At 39.8% G+C, this 21,303-nt stretch overlaps 1 protein-coding gene across 1 annotated transcript in view; it reads right to left on the reverse strand.

The window, feature by feature from the left end:
* Positions 1-354: 354 nt before the first annotated feature.
* The window catches only part of MTNR1B (melatonin receptor 1B), a 30,696-nt gene continuing 9,747 nt past the window's right edge, over positions 355-21,303 (reverse strand). Inside the window, exon 2 of the mRNA XM_074817012.1 lies at positions 355-1,479. Within this exon, the coding sequence (XP_074673113.1) occupies positions 611-1,479 (869 nt within the window). The 3' untranslated portion in view covers positions 355-610. The remainder of the gene's footprint in view (positions 1,480-21,303) is intronic.

Raw genomic sequence — 21,303 nt, forward strand, 5'->3', positions numbered from 1 at the left:
TCCCCAATCTCAGTGTATGCAAATATGAATAAGCTGTGAGGAAAGGCTCTAATGTTAATATTTGCTTTTACACAAATATTTTTCTCTCCAATTTACAAGTTTGATTTAAAGATATTACTATTGCCACCAGTACATGCACAGAAATGTGATGTTTGGCTTATGTGTGGAAAATAGAGTATCTTCTTCACCCTCTTTGTTGAGATACAAGAGGGAGGAATTTATCATTCCATGGCCTTGATGAGCTGCTGTGCCTATAGACAAGTTCCTTCTTTCACTATATCTTCTAAGAAATGAATCCTGATCTTCCATAAAGAATGCAAAACTCCCACTGAAGTAAAAAAATGCCTCATTCATATGTCTGGGAGAAGAATTCAGGTCACAACTAAAACAGCTTGCTCTCACCTGCTGCTTTAATTCCATAATGCATTTTCAATTGATATCTTGTATAAATCATGATTTGAGAACAATGTGGTTTATCAGGAAGACATCATTCCAGTCACAAAGTGCCATCCAAATGAAAAGCCCCCAAAGGTAAGCAAGAATGACCAAAACATTACAACTATACTCTTAGGTTTCTCTATGACAAACTCTTGCATGGACTATTACACATTTACAAGCTATCAGTTTTCATTTTGTCATTGTTGTTTAAAGCAGGAGAAGGCTTGCTCTTCTGACCATCAGTTCCTCCTTTGGATGTGTCCTGGAAGAAAAGCCTTGGCATCCACAGTGACATTAAAATTCGTTTGTATTCGTTCCGAAAATTCTGGTTAAGAAGTCCGTATATTATTGCATTAAGGCAGCTGTTGAAATAGGCCATGAAATAACTTACAATGAATAACCATTCAGGAACTTTTGGTGCCATTTCCATAGGATCAATAGCTACAGCCATTCCAATGAAGTTTAGAGGTGCCCAGCAAAAGGCAAAAATCACAAAAACCACAAACATGGTAAGAAAGTTTCTGAAGTCACTTGGCTTCAGTCTTGGCTTTGTTTCTGACTTGACTCGTCTTCTAACTTGAAGCACTAAAACCCAAATTCGAAGGTAGCAGAAGCTCACAATGGTGATAGGGACGATGAAGTGAATTACCACCACAGATATTGTATAGTAGGAGCTTGCAGTCTGAACAAATGTGCATGAATAAATGCGTGGATCATACTTTAAAGAGCCAACAAAAAAATTTGGCACAGTTGCAATTACTGTTAATACCCAGACTAAGCAGACATACAGCATTGTGTTCCAACAGCTGTACACTTTGTCATAGACAAAACTATGACATATATAGCAATATCGGTTTATTGCAATTGCAGTGATGTTGAAAATAGAGCCTATTACACTTAGTCCCATCACAAAGCCACTCACTTTACAGTGCATTTCACCCAAAGTCCATCCATTGTGGAAAATAGCTAAGAGTACCAGTGGGTATGGATACAAAGCCACCACCAAATCAGCCAGAGCTAGGCTCACCACAAATGCATTACCTGGGGAAAAAGAAAAATACATAGACATAAGTCTGAAAGCAAGCATAGTTGTGAACAAGAAGAAAATATGATATATTATCTTGGATATCAGCAATGCTAAATTATTGATGATGTCAGCAAGCAACAGATATATAGGACCAATAGGTCAGTATTGGAAATAATTTTACAATTCAGCTTAAAAAACCTATAGAAATATCTGCAGCAATATGATGTTTCAAATTTGATGGTGACTGAATTATACCCTCCTTTCTATTTTAATCTTTAATAAACATAACCATCAGTGAGCCATTACATAAGCACATGTTGTTTGAGTGTAGCTAACTCCACAGCTGGATTGAATAAGGTGTAAAAGAAAAAAAATCTAAATTGGGCCAGGTAGGCAAGCCATTACGCCGTTCTGACATATCACTGGAATACTAACAAGCTTGACAAGTACCAAGGGGAAGGATATACAAAGTCTAGGTCTATAGGGATTAGAAGGATGTGTTGGTTTATGCATATTCTAAATTGCTACACAATAGTCTGTAATACAGATATTTTCTGCATGAATGGCCTACCCATACTGCAGTTATCTTCCCATTGGACTGACTAAGGAACAGTGAATTGCCTTCACCACTCGATGTAGAAAGACATATTTAGTTATAAAAAGGAAAAATGCATGAATACAAGAGAAAGTATTCAAATTAATGGAAGGAACCTTTAGATCCTTCTAGAGTTTAGAAACTTTAGTGATATGATTGAGACTTATTGTCTCTCTTTAAACAGTGTCCTTTTCATCAGTTTGAAATTTCTGGGCATTGTATCTAAGGATACTTTAATAAAAGAGTGAGATAGTAAACTATATTCCTGAAAAATGAAATGTAAAACCATTCTCTTGGAACTTCCCAGGAGACAGAAAATAGAGGTACTAACTTTAGATTCTTGGCATTTAGGTAGCATAAACCACATTTCTGGTTTGCATACTCACTTTTTTGCTTAAAGTCCTTCACAGCATGAACAGCTACCCAAGTAGCTTTTAAAATTGTGTGTGGAACATAATTATTTTTTAAAAAGAGTAGTTAGATTCTTAATTCTACAAATTCTGACCTTTCTAGTCCTCATCTAGGAAAGCAGTTCTGTATTTTAAGTACAGCAATAATGCTGTGGATAAGGATGTCATTAGCTGGGAGCCATAAAACCAACAACCGTGTGGGATTAAACTCTTCAAAAAATAGAAGTAGTTCACCTATATACTGTTTGCTCTACCTGCTCTACATCTGTAGCTTGCTTAACCTGAATTAAGGAATGGGGAGTTGTCTTTCTCCCACACACTTTAGGGGAAGACCGTGGTTGTCAGAATTTACACCACAGCTAGTGAATTTGACAAAAAACAGGATTATCCATCTGTAGCTACATAAACATGGCTCATCTCAAGAGTGGTGTACAAATTGTTTTAGATAGTTCCTTGTTACATGTTTAGCAGCCTGTCTCACACTCTCTCTATACAGGCCACACAAGTGTTTTCATAGCTACTGTTCACTGCATGGTACTGGATGTAAGGCAATTCCATGCTATTTGTTTTAGAAGCCCTCCTAAACTGCAGTCATTCCCTGCTTTAGGGTTGGGGGGGGGGGTGTCTATTTGTGTATGTTGTTGGACTTGCACAAGAAGGTATTTCCTGCTGGCTTTATATGCACTATACTGAATAAAATTCAGTAATGTCATGCTATTGTGAAAGAGGTAAACATAATTTTCAGATGCAAAACCACATAAAGTAATTTTTCTCTCTTACTCAGGATTGCTAAGGCATTAGAAAAATGTCTCCACTTTGGGGCTTCACACTTCAAAAAAGAAGTAAACTTTAATTAGAGCTAATCCAGAGCAAAGCAAATATCTACTAGTTTTATGATCTGTGAAGGATGATTGAACAAACTAGGGAGATGATTGAGTGGGACATGATAAATCAAATAAGTGAGCAGGAAGGATATAATCCATTCTCATGACTGTGGTGAACATCAACAAGCTTCAGTCACAAAGGAAGTTTCAAATCAGACATTGAGAAAAACATCTTAAAGGCAAGAAGAAAGAACTGCTGGAACATCTTGCTATGAGTCTGCCATTGGAGGCTGTAAGAAAAGGTTAAATAAGCATTTGTCACTACTGACTTAGATACAACTGACCCCTGTTTTGAGCATAGGAAGGATGAGATGACTTTGAAGGCTTCTTCTACCTATATAATAAATACGATAAGAGACAAGACTAACAAGTGAGCAGGGGCATCTTTATCAGAATGTATTTACATAATAGCAACAAGAATTTATCTTGTATTTTTCATCACTGTATCTGACATTAGAAGATAGAGAAGTCAGGAGAAAGAAAGAAAGAAAGAAAGAAAGAAAGAAAGAAAGAAAGAAAGAAAGAAAGAAAGAAAGAAAGAAAGAAAGAAAGAAAGAAAGAAAGAAAGAAAGAAAGAAAGAAAGAAAGAAAGAAAGAAAGAAAGAAAGAAAGAAAGAAAGAAAGAAAGAAAGAAAGAAAGAAAGAAAGACTTTTTTTCAGTTTTAAAATGCCTTTTGGAGAAAGATAGTGTTTAGTTGGGAATGTGTGTTAAAATTAATCTAATCTCTAAGGCCTCCCAGCATCAGTTTATACTAGAAAAGTAATTGTTCAGTTAAATCAAGTGGGCATTCTGGTCTTTCAATCATAAGATGTATGCACTGTAAGGTGCATTTGACAAGAAAATTTCAAAATTTTGTGTGCAACTTAGGACTTCCTGAAAATTTCAGCTGCAATGAATAAGGGCAGTTAGCAATGAACTTGTCAAATACATAATATTCCACTTTACAACACAGAAGAAATATGGTGCAATATCTATAAAGGCCTCAAGAGATTTGTCACTTTTATGGCTGTTTACAAGGTCAAGTGTTCACACTGTGCACTTCAAAGTAAGGCCAAATGCGTTTTTTCTTTCTTTGTATGTGGCTGACTGCGGAATGAAGTTTAATATTATATTACTGCAACGAATAATCTACAAAAATAGAGAAAATTTATAATTCATAAAAAATACATCATCAACATTTTGAGAAATCAAAGGTTTTAGATGGCTTTTAAGTGCTTGGAAAAAGTAAATGTTCCTTGATACACTTAAGACACAGCATTTGAAGTGACTGCAATTACATTCATAAGATAACCAAAGAGGTAACTTTTTGCTGTCTGTAACAAAATAGAAGCTACAGAATGCTTATCTCATTGGAATTATCATTATTTCCATAATTCACCTGATGGACTTTTTTCCTAGATTTCAATTTCATCAGACAGAAGTTTATATTCATTTATGAGAAACACATTTGCTCACTGGAATGGAAAGACCCCTTAATTACAAGCAGTAGCTACTAAAAGTCAAATATCTAGCCGGGGACTCAAAAAGATACACATCTGTGCTGTTTCAAACACTGATATTTAGCTGCATAAAAAAGAAAGTAAGTTCTGATATTGACCTTGTGTGCCATAGAACCAGATCAACATTTCATGAAGCATTCTTGCATATTGGTTTTGTTACCTGAATTAACAGGAAAAAGGGAACTTTCACAATCTCTTGTAAACTTGACATAACTTGATATTGTAGGAACTTAATCACAGAATATACTTTTTGGTAAGGTCATGACTTTTAAGGGCTAAGCATCTGCCTTCTGAAAAGACAATTAACTTCTAATATCTACCAAAACCAGAAGCAATTGCAATCACCAACCATTTTTGAAAGGTTTTGTTTCTTTCTTTGGTTTCAAATTGGCTAAAATGATAAATTATATATCATGACATTTTATTTTTTTTATCAGATGATGTTTTGGTTGTTAAACATCTGTTTAACAAGTTGTTATACATTGAATACAGACATCACCCTCTTAGCTCTCTTTCCCCTGGCTAGTCATGTTTGTCCTTGTGTACGCTTCTTTTGTATCCATTACTCTTGTCTCCTTTAGCATACAAAGGGCTAGCTTCAAGACAGGAAAATTGTTTCTACACAGCCTGTCATGCAGACTGTTGAATTTTTCTCTTCTCCCTCCTCTCCTGCTGTTGAACTTGGGTCGCTGTGTAGTGACAAATGTAAGGAGTAGGGACAGGTAAGGCAGAAAGTGAATGAATATGACTATAATGTATTGGCAGATTTTTTTAAATACCAAGGATTGATGACTCAGGGTAGCTATTTTATTCTTCCATTTCCATATCCTAACCTTAAGGGAAAACTCAGAGTTACTCTTGCAGATTTCTTACTTCACTATGTCTTCAGTTGGAAAGTAAACTGGAAAGCTCTTTGTTTGGGCTTAAGGCTTAAAAACCCCTCTATTAATCAGTACTGTTTATAATTAAATAGCCTTTTTTACTGGCTGAGAATGATAAGAACTAGAATTTTTCAATGATATCACAAACAACTACCTGTAGGTGTTTATCTGTACTAAAGGAAGAGAAGCAAGATCTTGACTTTAATGAAGTAAATGATTCCTACCATTCTATGAAATTAAGTCAATCATTCCTCTGCAGAGTTCACAGTAATAGACATCCTCAAGAAGTTAGACTGTACTCAAAATGAACTTAAAAAAGAGAGTTCTGGAAGGCTTCCAATAGCTTTATTGTTGTGGTTGATGTATAAAGACAGAATCTAGGCTCAGTTTCTAGACAGCCTTATAGTCAAAGACACGGGATATCACTTCAGGGACATATGGTGTCATCCATTCTGGAAGTTACTTTTATATAAACACTAAATGTGTTTTTGCTCTAGTTTTTACATTGTTCACAAAATACACAAGGTGAGTTTAATCTTTTAGTTCTTTCATGTAAGTCTTTAAAGGAAAAAAAGTTTTACAGTCTCGATCATAATTTCAAATTTCTGCAAGTGATATGCCACTTGCATACAAAATCATCCCTCAGCTGTGACATCACCTCTCTCTAAGAAATGTAACCTTGATCCTGATAACTAGGCTTGGTATGGAAGTTGCTGGTGGCTTATAATTTTTGGTTTTGACTACCAGCAATTTGTGGAAACAAAATGTTATTATTATAGTTTTAATCTTAATGTTATTGCCTTTAATGATATGGTATGATACAAAATGATATGATATATGACATATTAGTGTAAATTATCTGCCTTTTAGGGCTCTTCAATGACTGCTGAAGTTAATGGGAGAATTGACATAGACTTAAAGGAGACATTAATCAGATATAAGAAAATAAATACCTTTTACTAACAAGAATGTGAAATACTAAAAGCATTTGGTTCATTTAACTAGATTGACAACAATGAAAAAAATTAAGCACTTGATTTATATTTGGATGTAAAAGAACAAAAATCAAGGCCTAAACCCCCTTCATAGTTCCCACAACTTTTAAAAGAGCAGATCTTACCTTCAGACAAAGATAAATAGCAGTACATTAATCCCAAGGCATGTTAGCCAGGATTCACTACAGCAAGTGGTTTATTGGATCTATTGTTTGAGTCAGGACCAACATGAAGATTGAAGAGGCATATATAACAGCTTGAAGAAAGCAATCAGTCCTTCAGTCAAGAAGACTGTTCCTCTTTAATCTCCCCTTGTCTATAATTACTAATTAGTAATAGAAACTATGCAGCTCTGATGAGGTATTGTCTTGAAATTTCTTGTGCAACATCGCCTTTTAAGAACCAGGCTTAAATATAATTTCCAGGCTCCAGACCCTACTGAATCTTCATGAAAGTGAGTCTCAAGGTCTGGACCAGATAAAACAGGAGCATACTCAGCTAAGAGCAAATTGGTATAAAACTGACTTCACGTGTCTATGTCTCCACTCCTGGTTGTATAAGAATAGCCCTAGACTGAAACTAAGGACCAATCTGCCCAGCCAAACATTTTAAGCAGCAGATTATTCTAAGTGCCCACCTGAGTGAAAACCTGAGCAAGGTATGAGTGGTTTTCCAGCTCAGGGTTCAGGATTTAGGCAAAATAGATGATTACTGTGATGGAACTGTGCAGCTGGTCCCACTCCTGGAGCTTCTTCATTATATGTATGCCCGTGTACACATGGATACTTACTACTTATTCACCTGATTATTTTTGCCAAAATTTGAGTTAGTTTTGGCATGTTTTATGGAAGAACTACATAACAAGATAAGGTGGTGGCTTTTACATGGAAGCCCTGGCCACTTTATTGCTGGTACTTGATGCTCACAGTGACACCTAGATTTTCTGACCCATCATATTTTCCAATGGGCTTCAGTTCCTATAATTCTTGGAGCTCCTTTCAGGCTTGGTTGTGGGAGTTCTTCTTAGGGTTTGCTCTTCAATGTGGGAAGGAAACATGACGCTGGAGGGACTGAAGAACGGGCCCCAGGTAGGCAGGTAGAACTAAGTACTGGGTAGGTTTTTGTTTCTCTTTCCAGACTGGCTCAGTGAATATGGCTCAAATGGCATGCAGGGAGACATCAGCTGCTCCTGGAGAAAGGCTGACACTTCTTACTTCCTCACTACTAATTTTTGTCTCTACTTTTGACTTATTAGTGGGTTTTTTACAGCATTTGATCTCTTGTAATTCTTGATTTTTTATTTGAATAGGTAATTTAAAAATCTGTTTAAAATCACCTGTGTCAACTCCTTTCTTCATAATCCATCAGAAAAAATAAAACCTGCTAGCCTAATTCAGATGAAACTCCATTCATGTCAGTAGGAATGAAGACACCAGAAGTGGACACCAGCAACAGGTGGAGCAGAGAATTAAGTCTTTCACACACTGACATTTGAATTCCCTGTAACACTACAAGCCAAGACCTAGGGTAATCTTTGATTTACTGAGACATGTTAATCTAGTATAATGTTCAACAGTGTGTTGCTAACAGCAGGTTTAACATAATGCTCCAAACAAATGCCAGATGGGTTTTTGTTTTCTTTGAATATGACAGTTTAAAAGCAGTGATACGCTCCTTTGTAGTTATGTTTCATGATTTCAGATATTAATGGGATATACTGCGGACTTTGAAGAAAGGGACAGGTAATATATTTTCACTAGAAACACAGTATTTCAGAGACTCTAGCAAAAAATATAACATAAACATTGAATTAAGGCTGGTCCTTGATCAACGGAATGTTCAGATATTTCTTTTTAGGAAACGTATGTTCTATGAAACTGTTTAAAATATTTGGTGCATATATTTATCCTGTGATATGTATAAGGAAAATTCTATGCCGTCACTTGGAGTAGAATCCTAGAATCATTTAGGTTGGAAAAGACCCTTAAGATCATCAAGTCCAACCATTAACCTAACACTGCCAAGTCCACCACTAAACCATGTACCCAAGCGCCACATCTACACATCCTTTAAATACCTCCAGGGATGGTGACTCAACCACTTCCCTGGGCAGCTTGTTCCAATGCTTGATAACCCTTTCAGTGAAGAAATGTTTCCTAACATCCAATCGAACTTCCCCTGGCACAACTTGAGGCCATTTCCTCTTGTCTTATCACTTGCTATGTGGGAGAAGAGACCAACACCCACCTCACTGCAACCTCCTTTCAGGTAGTTGTAGAGGGCGATGAAGTCTCCCCTCAGCCTCCTCTTCTCCAGACTAAATAACCCCAGTTCCCTCAGCATCTCCCCATAAGACTTGAGCTCTAGACCCTTCACCAGCTTCACTGCCCTTCTCTGGACACGCTCCAGCACCTCACTGTCTTTCCTGTAGTGAGGGGCCCAAAACTGAACACAAGATTCGAGGTGCAGCCTCACCAGTGCCAAGTACAGGGAGATGATCACTGCCCTAGTCCTGCTGGCCACACTATTTCTGATACAAGCCAGGATGCTGTTGGCCTTCTTGGCCACCTGGGCACACTGCTGGCTCATGTTCAGCCGGCTGTTGACCAACATCCCCAGGTCCTTTTCTGTTGGTCAGCTTTCCAGCCACTCTTTCCCAAGCCTTTGGCGTTGCATGGAGTTGTTGTGACCCAAGTGCAGGACTCAGCACTGAGCCTTGTTGAACCTCATACAATTGGCCTCAGCCCATCACTTTAGCCTGTCCAGATCTCTCTGCAGAGCCTTCCTGCCCTCAAGCAGATCAACACTCCCTCCCAACTTGGTGTCATCTGCAAACTTACTGAGGGTGCGCTCGATCCCCTCATCCACATTGTTGATAAAGATATTAAACAGGACTGGCCCCAATAATGAGATCTGGGGAACACCGTTTGTGACCAGCCACCAGCTGGATTTAACCCTGTTCACCTTTGGGCTCAGCCATTCAGCCATTTTTTTATCCAGTGAAGACTATGCCTGTCCAAGCCATAAGCAGCCAGATTCTCCAGGAGAATGCTGTGGGAAATGGTGTCAAAGGTTTTACTAAAGTCTAGTAGACAACATACACAGCCTTTCCCTCATCCACTAAGCGGGTCACCTTGTCACAGAAGATCAGGCTAGTCAAGCAGGACCTGCCTTTCATAAATCCATGACTGGGCTGTATGGTTGTCCTGTATGTGATGTGAATGGCACTCAATATGATCTCTTCTATAACCTTTCCTGGCACCAAGGTCAGACTGACAGGCCTGTAATTTCCCTGGATCCTCCTTCTTGTAGATGTGTGTCACATTTGCTAACCTTCAGTCAACTGGGACCTCCCTGTTATCCAAGATTGCTGATAAATGATGGAAGGTGTCTCAGTGAGCACTTCCACCAGCTCCTTCGGTACCCTTGGGTGGATCCCATCCCACCCTATAGACTTGTGTGTGTGTCTAAGTGGTGTAGCAGGTCACTAACCATTTCCCCTTGGATTATGGGGATTCTGCTCCTCATGCCTGTCTTCCAGCTCAGGGGAATGGGTACCCAGAGAACAACTGGTCTTACTATTAAAGACTGAGGCAAACAAGACATTAAGTTCCTCAGCCTCTTCCTCATGCTTTGTCACTGTGTTTCCCCCCACATCCAACAGAGGATGAAGACTCTCCTTAGCCCTCTTCTTGTTGCTAATGTATTTATAGAAAGAATTTTTGTTGTCTTTTATGGAAGTAGCCAGATTAAGTTCTAGTTGGGCTTTGGTCCTTCTATTTTCCCAGCATAACCTCATGACAACCTTGTAGTCCTCCTGACTGGCCTGCCCCTTCTTCCCAAGGTCATAAACTCTCCTTTTTTTTTCCTGAGTTCCAGCCAAAGCTCTCTGTTCAGCCAGGCTGGTCTTCCCTCATCTTTCAGCACATGGGGACAGCCTGCTTCTGCACCTTTAAGGTTTCCTTGTTGAAGAATGTCCACTCTTCCTGGACGTCTTTGCCCTTCAGGACCATACTACAGGCAGAAGAGAAGAGGAGTATTTACTGTGGCAGTTATCCTTTTTTGTGCAGCTATCCAAAGGCTTTGAGAGAGCTTTCTGTTCAGAAGAAATCCAGGCCTAGACACCCTGAAAGTTAAATGCCTGTGTTTTCATAGAAAAGTCTGGAATCCGGACTAAACAGGTTTTAAACCTTAGTCATCCACTTTCCAGATGAAAGTACTATGCTGTTATGTAGAAGATGAGAAGAGGAACTTTTAGTTTTAAGATGAAACAATATAAACACCCCACTGTGGGGTAGTTTAGTGGAGAATATTCTGTACACCCCTTTTTCAAGCTGTGCTGCAATGCAAAGAATGCAGGATTCACAGGAACAGAAGCTCAGCATGCAAAAACGAGTTTGAGATTGTGTCTTAGTGACTTGCATACTGCTGGACTGGGACAGACTTGGGTTCTTGGTCCTACGTCTGCAGTTGAGTTGGTGCTGGAAGCTACATTTGCAGGAGATGAATTTTAGGCTCATAAGCCTTAGCTCTCAGGTGTCAACATAGTCTTACTGAAAAGAGGCACCTAAACTGCATTATTGATTAATATGTTTTTGAGATCATGATTTTGGCATGCTTGTCAGCTAGATATGAATATAATCCAGTGAGCAAAGCCTCCAGTTTTTCTGTGTGCTTAGGTTTCTTCTTCCTGTGGTTAAATATGGGAGCACTGGTACTTGCTGATTTTGCTGCCATGAATTTCATAATGGACTGCAGGTGCAGAAAATTATTTCTAGTGCTGTGCTGTTAAAAACTTAGTAAAGGTTTGATATTTGTAACTCCTAGGTGTATAATTTTGCTTGCTTGAGGCGTCCTCTGGTACGAGCAGGGACAGTGGTGACTCTCTATTGCCACCTAGTGCACCAGCCACACGGAGACAATACATCGCACCGTCTAGCAGGGCAGAAGGCAAAAGTAAATGGTTGATTCTTTCAGAGCAAAAGCCTGATCTCTAATCAGATAGTACGTTTATGGGGTGAAAAATACTTTTCTGGGCTTCTGATACTTTCCGAGATTGCAGGAGCTTTCCTGGTACTGGGTGTTTTCAGAGGGAAAAGGGAAAGCAGAAGAGGCAAGACAGGTTCTTCTAGAGAATTCACCATTGCCTAGTGATTAGGACATCTCCATGTAGAAGAGCCTTTCTTTGAGAAAGGACTTGAGCCTATGTCCCCCATAGTCCCAAGAGAGTGCCCTACTCACCAGCCTTGCTGCTCTTCTGGGGGTAGCCTGATTGTCTCTTTCTAGGTTATGTTCATGAATTTCACCCTAGAACCAGAATACACAGGTTATCACTTAGATTGTAGAGTGCTCTTGATCAGTATGTTTCAAAGAAAACAAAAATCTCCTTTTAATGATTTAACGGGTGGGAAACAGAAATAGACAGGTGCAGGGACTCCCCCAAGATACAGATTAGGAAGAACACTCTAGGTTCATAAGCCTTGCTCTTCTCTATTAAATAATGCCACCTCTATTAGGCATGCTCTGGAAAAAAATAACAGCGCATGTCCAGCTCGCTGCTCTAAAATGACACCATACTGCCATACTGGTACAGGTGGAATGGAGCCAGTAAACGAGCTAGAGCTATTCAGCAAAGCTAGACAAATTCAAAGCAAAAAAAAAGGGGTGTGGTTGCTATGATAGGTAGTAAACCTGTGGAACTCCTTAACAGATCTTGCAGATGCAAAAATTTTACCTGTATTTAAGGGAAGGCTGGAAAAGTGCTTGAAAGAGGCATCAGTTGAAGGTTACTAAACAATACTAGGTTCAGGAAATCCTCTGAGCTGGAAGGAATCACAAGTTGAGAGAATACAGAAGTATCATATAGGGTTGCTCTGTTTCTTTTTTTTTTTTTTTTTTTTCCCTGAGTGCCTGCTTACATCTACAGTTAAAGGCAGAGTATGAGGCTAGCTATGCCCTTGGTCTGTGCCAATACAACTGCTTTTATGATGAGGACAGTGACACCATTCAGAAGCACAACTCCTCAGGCTCCCCTGTTGTGGTGATCTGAGTGGTACAATGTGACATTCTCATTCTGGTCCTTGTCAGCCACTCCTCTAGACAACCAGCCTGATCTGTTGACCCAATGTTTTAAGGGGTAATAACCTTGTTCTGTATGTCTAGCCATCTGCAACTGAGCTGCATTTTGCAGAAGGCTCAGGGGTGAAGATCCCTTATACCAATGCCCTCACACTTGCCTTCAGGGTAGTCTGGGATGGTGAAAGGGCCCTGTTGTTGCAGAGAGAACGTCTCTGTCTAGGGTACTATTGCTTTTCATGCAGGGAATGAAGCCAAGACATTTACTTAGCTTACTGTTATGGATGCCAGTGACTGCCCAGCTTCAAAAACTCCAGTTGCTGAGCACAATCACTGAATAACAACAAAATCAGACTGTTTTTCCACTAATTCATGAAAGAAGTTGTTTTCTGTATCTGTCAGTACACATCAGCTTAATTTTCTTCACTTGAAGGAATCACAGCTGTTGATTGCTTCAACCAAGGAAGAATAGGAAACCTACATGAACAACTGCAAGAATGAAAACTCATTTACTCCTGACAAAGGGGCTAATATGAAAAGCTGTAAAACACAACAGGTGCAATCTAGTCAGATCCTATAAATAACTAGGCAAACTATTATTGTTAGTAACACTTTTTTTTTTTTCAGTCTCCCAACACAATATTGCATTCCATAGAAAAAAAAGTTAAATAAGTAGCACTTTGTAGGATGTTATTTTGTTTAAAAAAAAAAAAAAGAAAAACTAAAACTTGGTTCAGACCAACTATAAAAGACTGGAGTGTGGAAGCAAAGTAAGGACATTTCACTGCTAAAAACTCTTGAGAAACTTTTATTGTTCCCTAGTAGATATTAATTTATATTGTGAGAAAGGCTAGCTCATCTTCTATTACCTTCACTATTACCTTCTATTACCTTAATCTTTGCTACTGTCTTTAGCCTGAATTTCTGTCAAAAGAAATTATATTGGGTTTTTTTTTCTCTCTTACAGCAACAGACCAATGTTCAGGTCCTTAGAATAACTTCTTTCACCTTCTTTCAGAAAGGAGGACAGGAAACTGAAGAATTAAAATAATTTTGTGCTCACAAAACCCATATTTTGTTTTGTTAAGCTGGTTAATTTGTGGTTTTTTTTTTTGTTTTTTTTTTTTAATATTCAGTAGCAGATTAGTTGAATTAAAGCAAACAAACAACAAACCCCAGAATATAAAATAATTCTACTTTGAAATATAAGGCTCAAGGTATTACAGAAGATATTAAAAATATCCAGCAGATATATCAAGCGAATAAAATCGGGACTATTGCAGAGTATGGGACATACTCAGCACCAGTTAGCCAAGAGATTTGATTAGCTATGATAAGATGAATCCTGTAGTTTTGCCCTGTAGATCCATCTCAACAGAACAGAGCATTTTAACCAGTACAAATGTTTTGATGTTCTCTTAGGGAAATGAAGACATGCAAGTGGTAATTTTCACAGTGATTTACTCAACTGCTCTGTGGGGCTCCAGACAAAGGACTCACAGCATGTGACAGCTACACAACCAGAAACAAATACATGCAAAGCATGTACATGCAAACTAGTTACAGCTGCAAAAAGAAATCAAATCTAAGCCCATTATTGCTGCTATGTACTTTTAAGGGTTCCTATGTTACACTCCCAGACACAGTGAGGGATCCTAAGACAATCCTGGAATTCTATAATATGGGATCTGATACACTGCAGTAAATATAGTATCTAAATAGTATAGTATCTAAATAGTACACTATATAAATATAGTATATGGGAACATTCAAGAACAGTTAGGTTGACAAGTTGCCAATGCTTCTAACATTCTCTGGAGCCCCTTCATTATGATCTTCTTTCCCCTTCTCTTGTTTCCTATTTCTTCAAGGAAGAAAATAGATGATACTTGATGAAAATGGCCATTACAACCTTTCAGTGAGAAAAAGTCTTACCCTTTTGGTTCTGAGCTTTTGGAAGGCCTCATCACTGTACATGCATAGGGAGATAAATGTCTTCAGAAGCTGTTGTCAGTCTGTGCCATCTGCTTCTTTTGGAAACAATGTCTTAAAGCAAAGTACATTGACATGATTCATTTTATAATGATACTCATAGGTTTGTAAACAGCATGTAAACAGATGAGTAAATAAATTGCTTTTACAGGAAGTGATTGCATATTCTCTTCTAAAGTATTGGCTGGTTTGTGTTTCAACTCAGTACAAAGTCTGTAATGATCATTTCCTGAATTCAGGTCTTTTCTGAGAGCCAGTAAAAGCCCTGCAAAATGACTAGACCTGTTCTGGCTAGGCCTGTTCTGGTTAGGCCTGTGAGTCGTGATATTGGTGAGATAGTTAAATGAAGGGTGATAGGTATAGACATATAACCAATATAACTACAGAATCATTTATGTTAGAATGGATCTCTGGAGATCATCTAGTCCAACCCTCCCATTCAAAGAGGGGTCAACTACAGCAGGTTGCTCAGGGCCATCTCCAGTCAATCTTGACTATCTCCAGCCATGGAGACTCAGCAACTTCTCTGGGTGACCTGTTCTGGCAAGGAATGGGTATATGGGATATTTATTGTTTGCACTAGGGAATAGGGGGAAGATGCTGATTTTGCAACAGATGAGGGCTCTATTTGATCTACTAAATAAGAGAGGGTATCTATGATCATACCTGGTACTGTGTAAGTAGAGAAAAGAGATGGTCATTAACAGAGAGCTAGAGTTGGTCAGAAGAACAGGTCCCAGTGCAGATTAGAGTGGGTGGGGCTTTGCTTTGTTCATGCTTCTGTCTTCAGATTCCTTCTGGCCGCAGAATCTGAACAGTCTCTGACTAGACATAATGGTCTGAGCCAGAGAATTTGGACCAACACACATTTACAGACCTGGGGGGCAGAGGATGGAGTGTGGTGACAGCTGCACAGAAAGAGGGAAGAAGCACCAGATCCTAGCAAAAACATTTTTGGAAAACAATTCTCCCTGGCTTTACCAAGGGCAGAATTTCCCTCCTTATCTAGATATTCAGATACTAGATTCAGCTTACCCAGGTTGCAGAATCCTTTTCCACATGTTATTTTGATGATCTTTGAGCACTGTGAACTGCAACTAGCCATTCAGACTCATTCCTTGTGGGAGTCCTAGCTGTAACCAAGTGAGCGACCTGGTGGCCTGTGGTCCAGAAAGAGCAGTGGGTGACTTCTGTCTGCCTGAAGTACCAAGTTACACCTCTTTTACTGGGTGAATACACCTGCAAACTGGGTCAAATCAATGTAATTTTTACTAAGTCTGGCTCAAATGGAAATCACTTTTGCATATAATACATGGGAATGTTGTGTTTGAAGGTCATACACTTCACTATTTTGGTTTCTCTTGATAAACAGATTAGATATTCTTTCTTCATATTTAACCAGGAAGCTGACTGTATATCAAGTTTTACAATCTTTATGGTCCTAGTCTACCAGGTGTTTCATGAGAGTGACTAAAGAGGATTACATTGTTTTGAGATTATTTAACTAAATGCATAGGATCTCAAATTAGTTAATTTGTGCTCAACTTTGAAGTAACAAATGTCCTGTGCTGATATTAGACTCTGGATTGTGTAGTTAATGTTTCATACCTGGGACCATAATCATAGGTAAAATCTTTTAAACTATTTCAACCTGCTTCCCAGTAGATAATTTTTTCCAGGCAAATCACTATGGTTAAACCATCTTTTTACAAGGCTTGCTTCAACACCTGATTAACTGTATTGGGTTGGTGTGACAAGGTTTTAGTAGCAGGGGGGCTACAGGGGTGGCTTTTGTGAGAAGCTGCTAGAAGCTTCCCCCATGTCCGACAGAGACAATGCCAGCTGGCTCCAAGATCGACTCACTGTTGGCTAAGGCCGAGCCCATCAGTGATGGTGGTGGCAACTCTGGGATAACATTTTTAAGAAAGGGAAAAAACACTTGCTGTGCAACAGCAGCCAGAAGACAGGAGTGACAATATGTGAGAGAAACAACTCTGCAGCCACCAAGGTCAGTGAAGAAGGAGGGGCAGGAGGTGCTTCAGGCCCCGGAGCAGAGATTCCCCTGCAGCCCGTGGTGCAGCCCATGGTGAGGCAGCTGTGCCCTGCACCCATGGAGGTCCATGGTGGAGCAGAGACCCACCTGCAGCCCAGGGAGGACCCCACACTGCAACAGGTGGATGCCTGAAGGAGGCTGTGACCCTGTGGGAAGCCCACGCTGGAGCAGGCTCCTGGCAGGACCTGTGTCCCCGTGGAGAGAGGAGCCCACACTGGAGCAGGTTGCTGGCAGGACTTGTGACCCCATGGGGGACCCACGCTGGAGCAGCCTGTTCCTGAAGGGCTGCACCCCGTGGGAGGGACCCACGCTGGAGCAGTTCAGGAGGAACTGCAGCCTGTGGGAAGGACTCATGTTGGAGAAGTTCATGGAGGACTGTTTCCCATGGGAGGGAGCCCACACTGGAGCAGGGGAAGAGTGTGAGGAGTCCTCCTTCTGAGGAGGAAGGAGCGTCAGAGATGTGTGATGAACTGATCACAACCCCCATTCCCTGTCCCCCTGTGCCGCTCGGGGAGAGGAGGTAGAGAAAATTGGGAGTTAAGTTGAGCCCAGGAAGAAGGGAGGGGTGGGGGGAAGGTGTTTTTTAAGATTTGGTTTTATTTCTCACTATCCTACTGTGATTTGACTGGTAATAAATTAAATTAGTTTTCCCCGAGTCAAGTCTGTTTTGCCTGTGACGGTAACTGGTGAGTGATCTCTCCCTGTCCTTATCTCAACCCATGAACCTTTCATTATATTTTCTCTCCCTTGTCCAGCTGAGGAGAGAACTGATAGAGCGACTTTAGTGGGCACCTGGTGACCAGCCACATTAGCATTTTACACATTTTGTTTCTAATGACTGCAAAACAAAGCATAAAAAATAAAAGGAAAATCCTGCTTAACATGAAAACATATTCAGTAAACAATCTGTTGTCCATGGGTTCTAACCCCACCTGTGAATTTAATAAAAAGTATTTTTGCAGTCACTTTAGAGGTCTCAAAGGTAGGCTTTGTGTCCTTGAGTAGAACTGCTCTATACTACCACAGCACAACAGTCACTTTCTGCCACTATATTTTATGCCAGTAAAATACCTGAAATATGCCAATGTACTACCTGACTTTTGGCAGGGGACTTTGAATTTTAAATTTTCTTTCTCTCATGACCTCTAACATAACAAGACAAAGGCATATAAAGATACCGGTCCCCTATTAACCAAATAATTGTTGCATTATCTAAGTATTAGGCCTTTCTATTTAACAGAAAGTTCTTTACATATAGCATTTTCTGTCAGGTGACTGTGCTGATGCAATTAAAATTGTGAGAAAACGTGCTGCTTTGTTTTCATGTTTGGAAAATTATTTTTGTTTCAGCTAAGGGTTGGACCTACTGATGCAGAAGATTCATGAGAGTTTACCTCCCAGCTGCTTTCAGTATCACTGTATACTGCAAATAGAGTTCTGCCAACACAAACTATTCTTTTCCTATTATTTATCAAAAGACTATCCCTTGCTTAACAGATGACACGCAACCAGAGGCACTAATACTACTGCAAACATATTTCCAACTTCACTTTCCTTTCCCCTGTGGTCTTTTCCAAACTGGAGCAATAAAGGAATGAAAAACTAGTGGCTGTAAACAATAAAAGACCACATTAAAGGCACAGGAAATTTACAACCTTTAAACATATGTGTACTGAAAAAAAAATCAAGCTTTTCAGAAATCAGGGATCTCAGAAGTCAGGATGAGTCAGAGCCTACCTATGTCAGTAAGACAGTGCTGTTAATACAGTTTCAAATAAAAATTTTCCCACCAGCACTTAGGTTAAAATACAAGTTTTTTACAGAAAATTATGGTGTTGTGCTGGAACCTTCAAAACCACTGTATCACAGACTCTTTTAGGTTGGAAGGGACCTCTTGAGATCATCTAGTCCAACCCCTCCTGCTCAGGCAGGGTCAGTGTGAGCAGGTTGCCCAGGACTGTGTCCAGTCAGGTATCTCCAGAGATGGAGACTCCACATCATCTCTGGGCAACCTGTTCCAGTGTTTAACCAACCACACAATGAAGAAAAATTTCTTGTGTTCAGATGGAATTCCACAGGCTTTAATTTGTGCCCATTACCTCTTGTATTCTCAGTGGGCACTACCAAGTCTGGTTGCCTCTTCTTCACTCCCTCCCACCAGGTATTTGTACACATGGATGAGATCCCCCTGAGCTTTTTCTTCTCCAGACTGAACTGTCACAGGTCTCTCAGCCTCTCCTCATACAGGAGATGCTCAAAGATCCTGATCACTTTAGTGGCCCTATAGTGGACTACACTCCAGTAAGTCCATATCTTTCTTGGACTGGTGAGCCCAGAAATGGGCACAGCACTCCAGGTGTGACCGTGTCAGTGCTCAGGGGAAGGATCACCTTTGTCAGCTTGCTGGCAACACTCTGATGCAGCCCAGGAGGCTGTTAGCCTTCTTTGCTGCAAGGGTGCATTGCTAGCTCACAATCTGCTGCTTGTCCACCAGGAGCCCCAGGTCCTTTTCTGCCAACCTGCTTTTGAGCTGGGTGTCCCTACTGGTGCATGAAGTTGTTCCTCCCCAGGTACAGGACTTCACACTTCCCTTTGTTGAACTTCATGAGGTTCCTGTCAGACCATTTCTCCAGCCTGTCCCCATCCCTCTGAATGGCAGCATGACTTTCTGGCATATTTGCCACTCCTCTCAGTTTTGTGTCATCTGTGAACTTGTTGAGGGTACACTCTGCCGCAACATCCAGGTCATTAATGAAGAAGTTAAACAGTAATGGTCACATTATTGACCAATGAGGCACACTGTTAGTGGCTTGCTCTCCTACTGGACTTTGTGCCACTGATCACAACCCCCCTGGCCCAGTCATTCAGCCAGTTTTCAAACTACCTCACTGTCCACTTATCTAACCACTACTTTGTTGGCTAGTCTATGAGGATGTTATGGGAGACAGTGTCAAAAGCTTTACTAAAGTCAAGGTAAACAACATCCAGTGCCCTCCTCTCATCCACCAAGCTAATCATGTCATTGTAGAAGGCTATCATGTTGGTTAAGCATGATTTTCCATTTGTAAATCCATGCTGATTACTACCAATCACCTTGTCTTTCATGCTTTTTGGAAATGGTACCTTATTAATGAATCAGAAGTGGTACCTTATAGCATCCTGTAATTTTATTGACTGTTTGTCTTCCAACCATTAATTAAGTCAAACTTTGCTTAGGTTATGACATAATTGATCTAAAAAGCAATAGCCAAGAATGAGACACTAATTGGATACATGTCACATATTCTCATAGGTTGAGGCTACCCACAGGCTTGTAATCCTGTCTTGAAAATCAATTATACATGAAATTTCTGGGAGTTGTTGTGGAAGGCATTTCAACTCTTTAGCTAAGTTCTTTTGCTCTCAGTGATACTGGCAGTGTTTGGGGGTAAAAGAAGGAATACATAGCTGCATCTCTTACAGTTTCCAAAATACTTCTCTCTGTCCTTTGCAGGTGATTTTTATTTACATTTCATAAGTAAAACACTGGAGATCTGAGAAATCATAGCATTTTACTTAGAAGAGAATGCATGATCATTTTGGTGATGCTTTGAATAGTGCAGTTAGCTGGTTTAGTGTAGTTACCAGTTAGTTACTTGGTTAGTTACCTGGTTTAGTGTAGCTACCATTGAAGTTACAAGTTTTATCTGGTAGTTAGCTACACTTTAATAGTGTAGTTAGCTGATTCCTGTAGGAAAACTTTAGGAAAGATCATCTCTTTGCTTCAGAATGTACACAATTTCCTTGTGTAAAACGATTCACATCTGCTTTTTTGGAATGCTAACTCTGTAGATAATGGAATTAAGAAATTTTGCAGATAGGTGTAAAGTGGGGATTGTTTTTGAACAACCTGATGCCCAAAAGTTCCTCAGCTTGTGAACACTTTGGGAAATCTGTTATTTTCATTTCATGCTTATGTAGAAGTAATAGCATGCTGACTCTTTCTGCATATTTCTGTATTCAGTACAGTGGGTAACACCCACCATTCTTAGCAGCTCTTGGATACATGAAGGATGCAGTCCTTAAGCGTGAACTCAGAATTAATGGCCTCAATGACTGAGGCTAAAAGATGTCCTCAGTGATGAGTGGCTTCACTTCAGAGTGGTGCAGCAGCAGGTACTGTGTAGTTTGCTACATCAGAAGGAGTTTGCTGAGGTGCTTTCAAGAAGATAGAGGAATTAACCTTTACCTGAGGGGCTAAAAAGGATGGCCCTCTGTTTTTAAAGGACAACATGGAAGAAAGTTCAAAGGTGTGTTAAAGTTGCATGTTGTCTTGTATTTGCAGACCAGAAGGTTTGTCTGAGTGAAGCTGGAAATTCCAACTAAGGTGTTGCGTGAAACTTTTCCTCTGTAACAATAAAAAAATTATACCCTGTGCATTCCAGTGAGTAATGCCTGATTTCAAATGGGTTGG

Source organism: Strix aluco, chromosome 2 (genome assembly GCF_031877795.1).
Source record: "Strix aluco isolate bStrAlu1 chromosome 2, bStrAlu1.hap1, whole genome shotgun sequence".
NCBI lineage: Eukaryota > Metazoa > Chordata > Aves > Strigiformes > Strigidae > Strix > Strix aluco.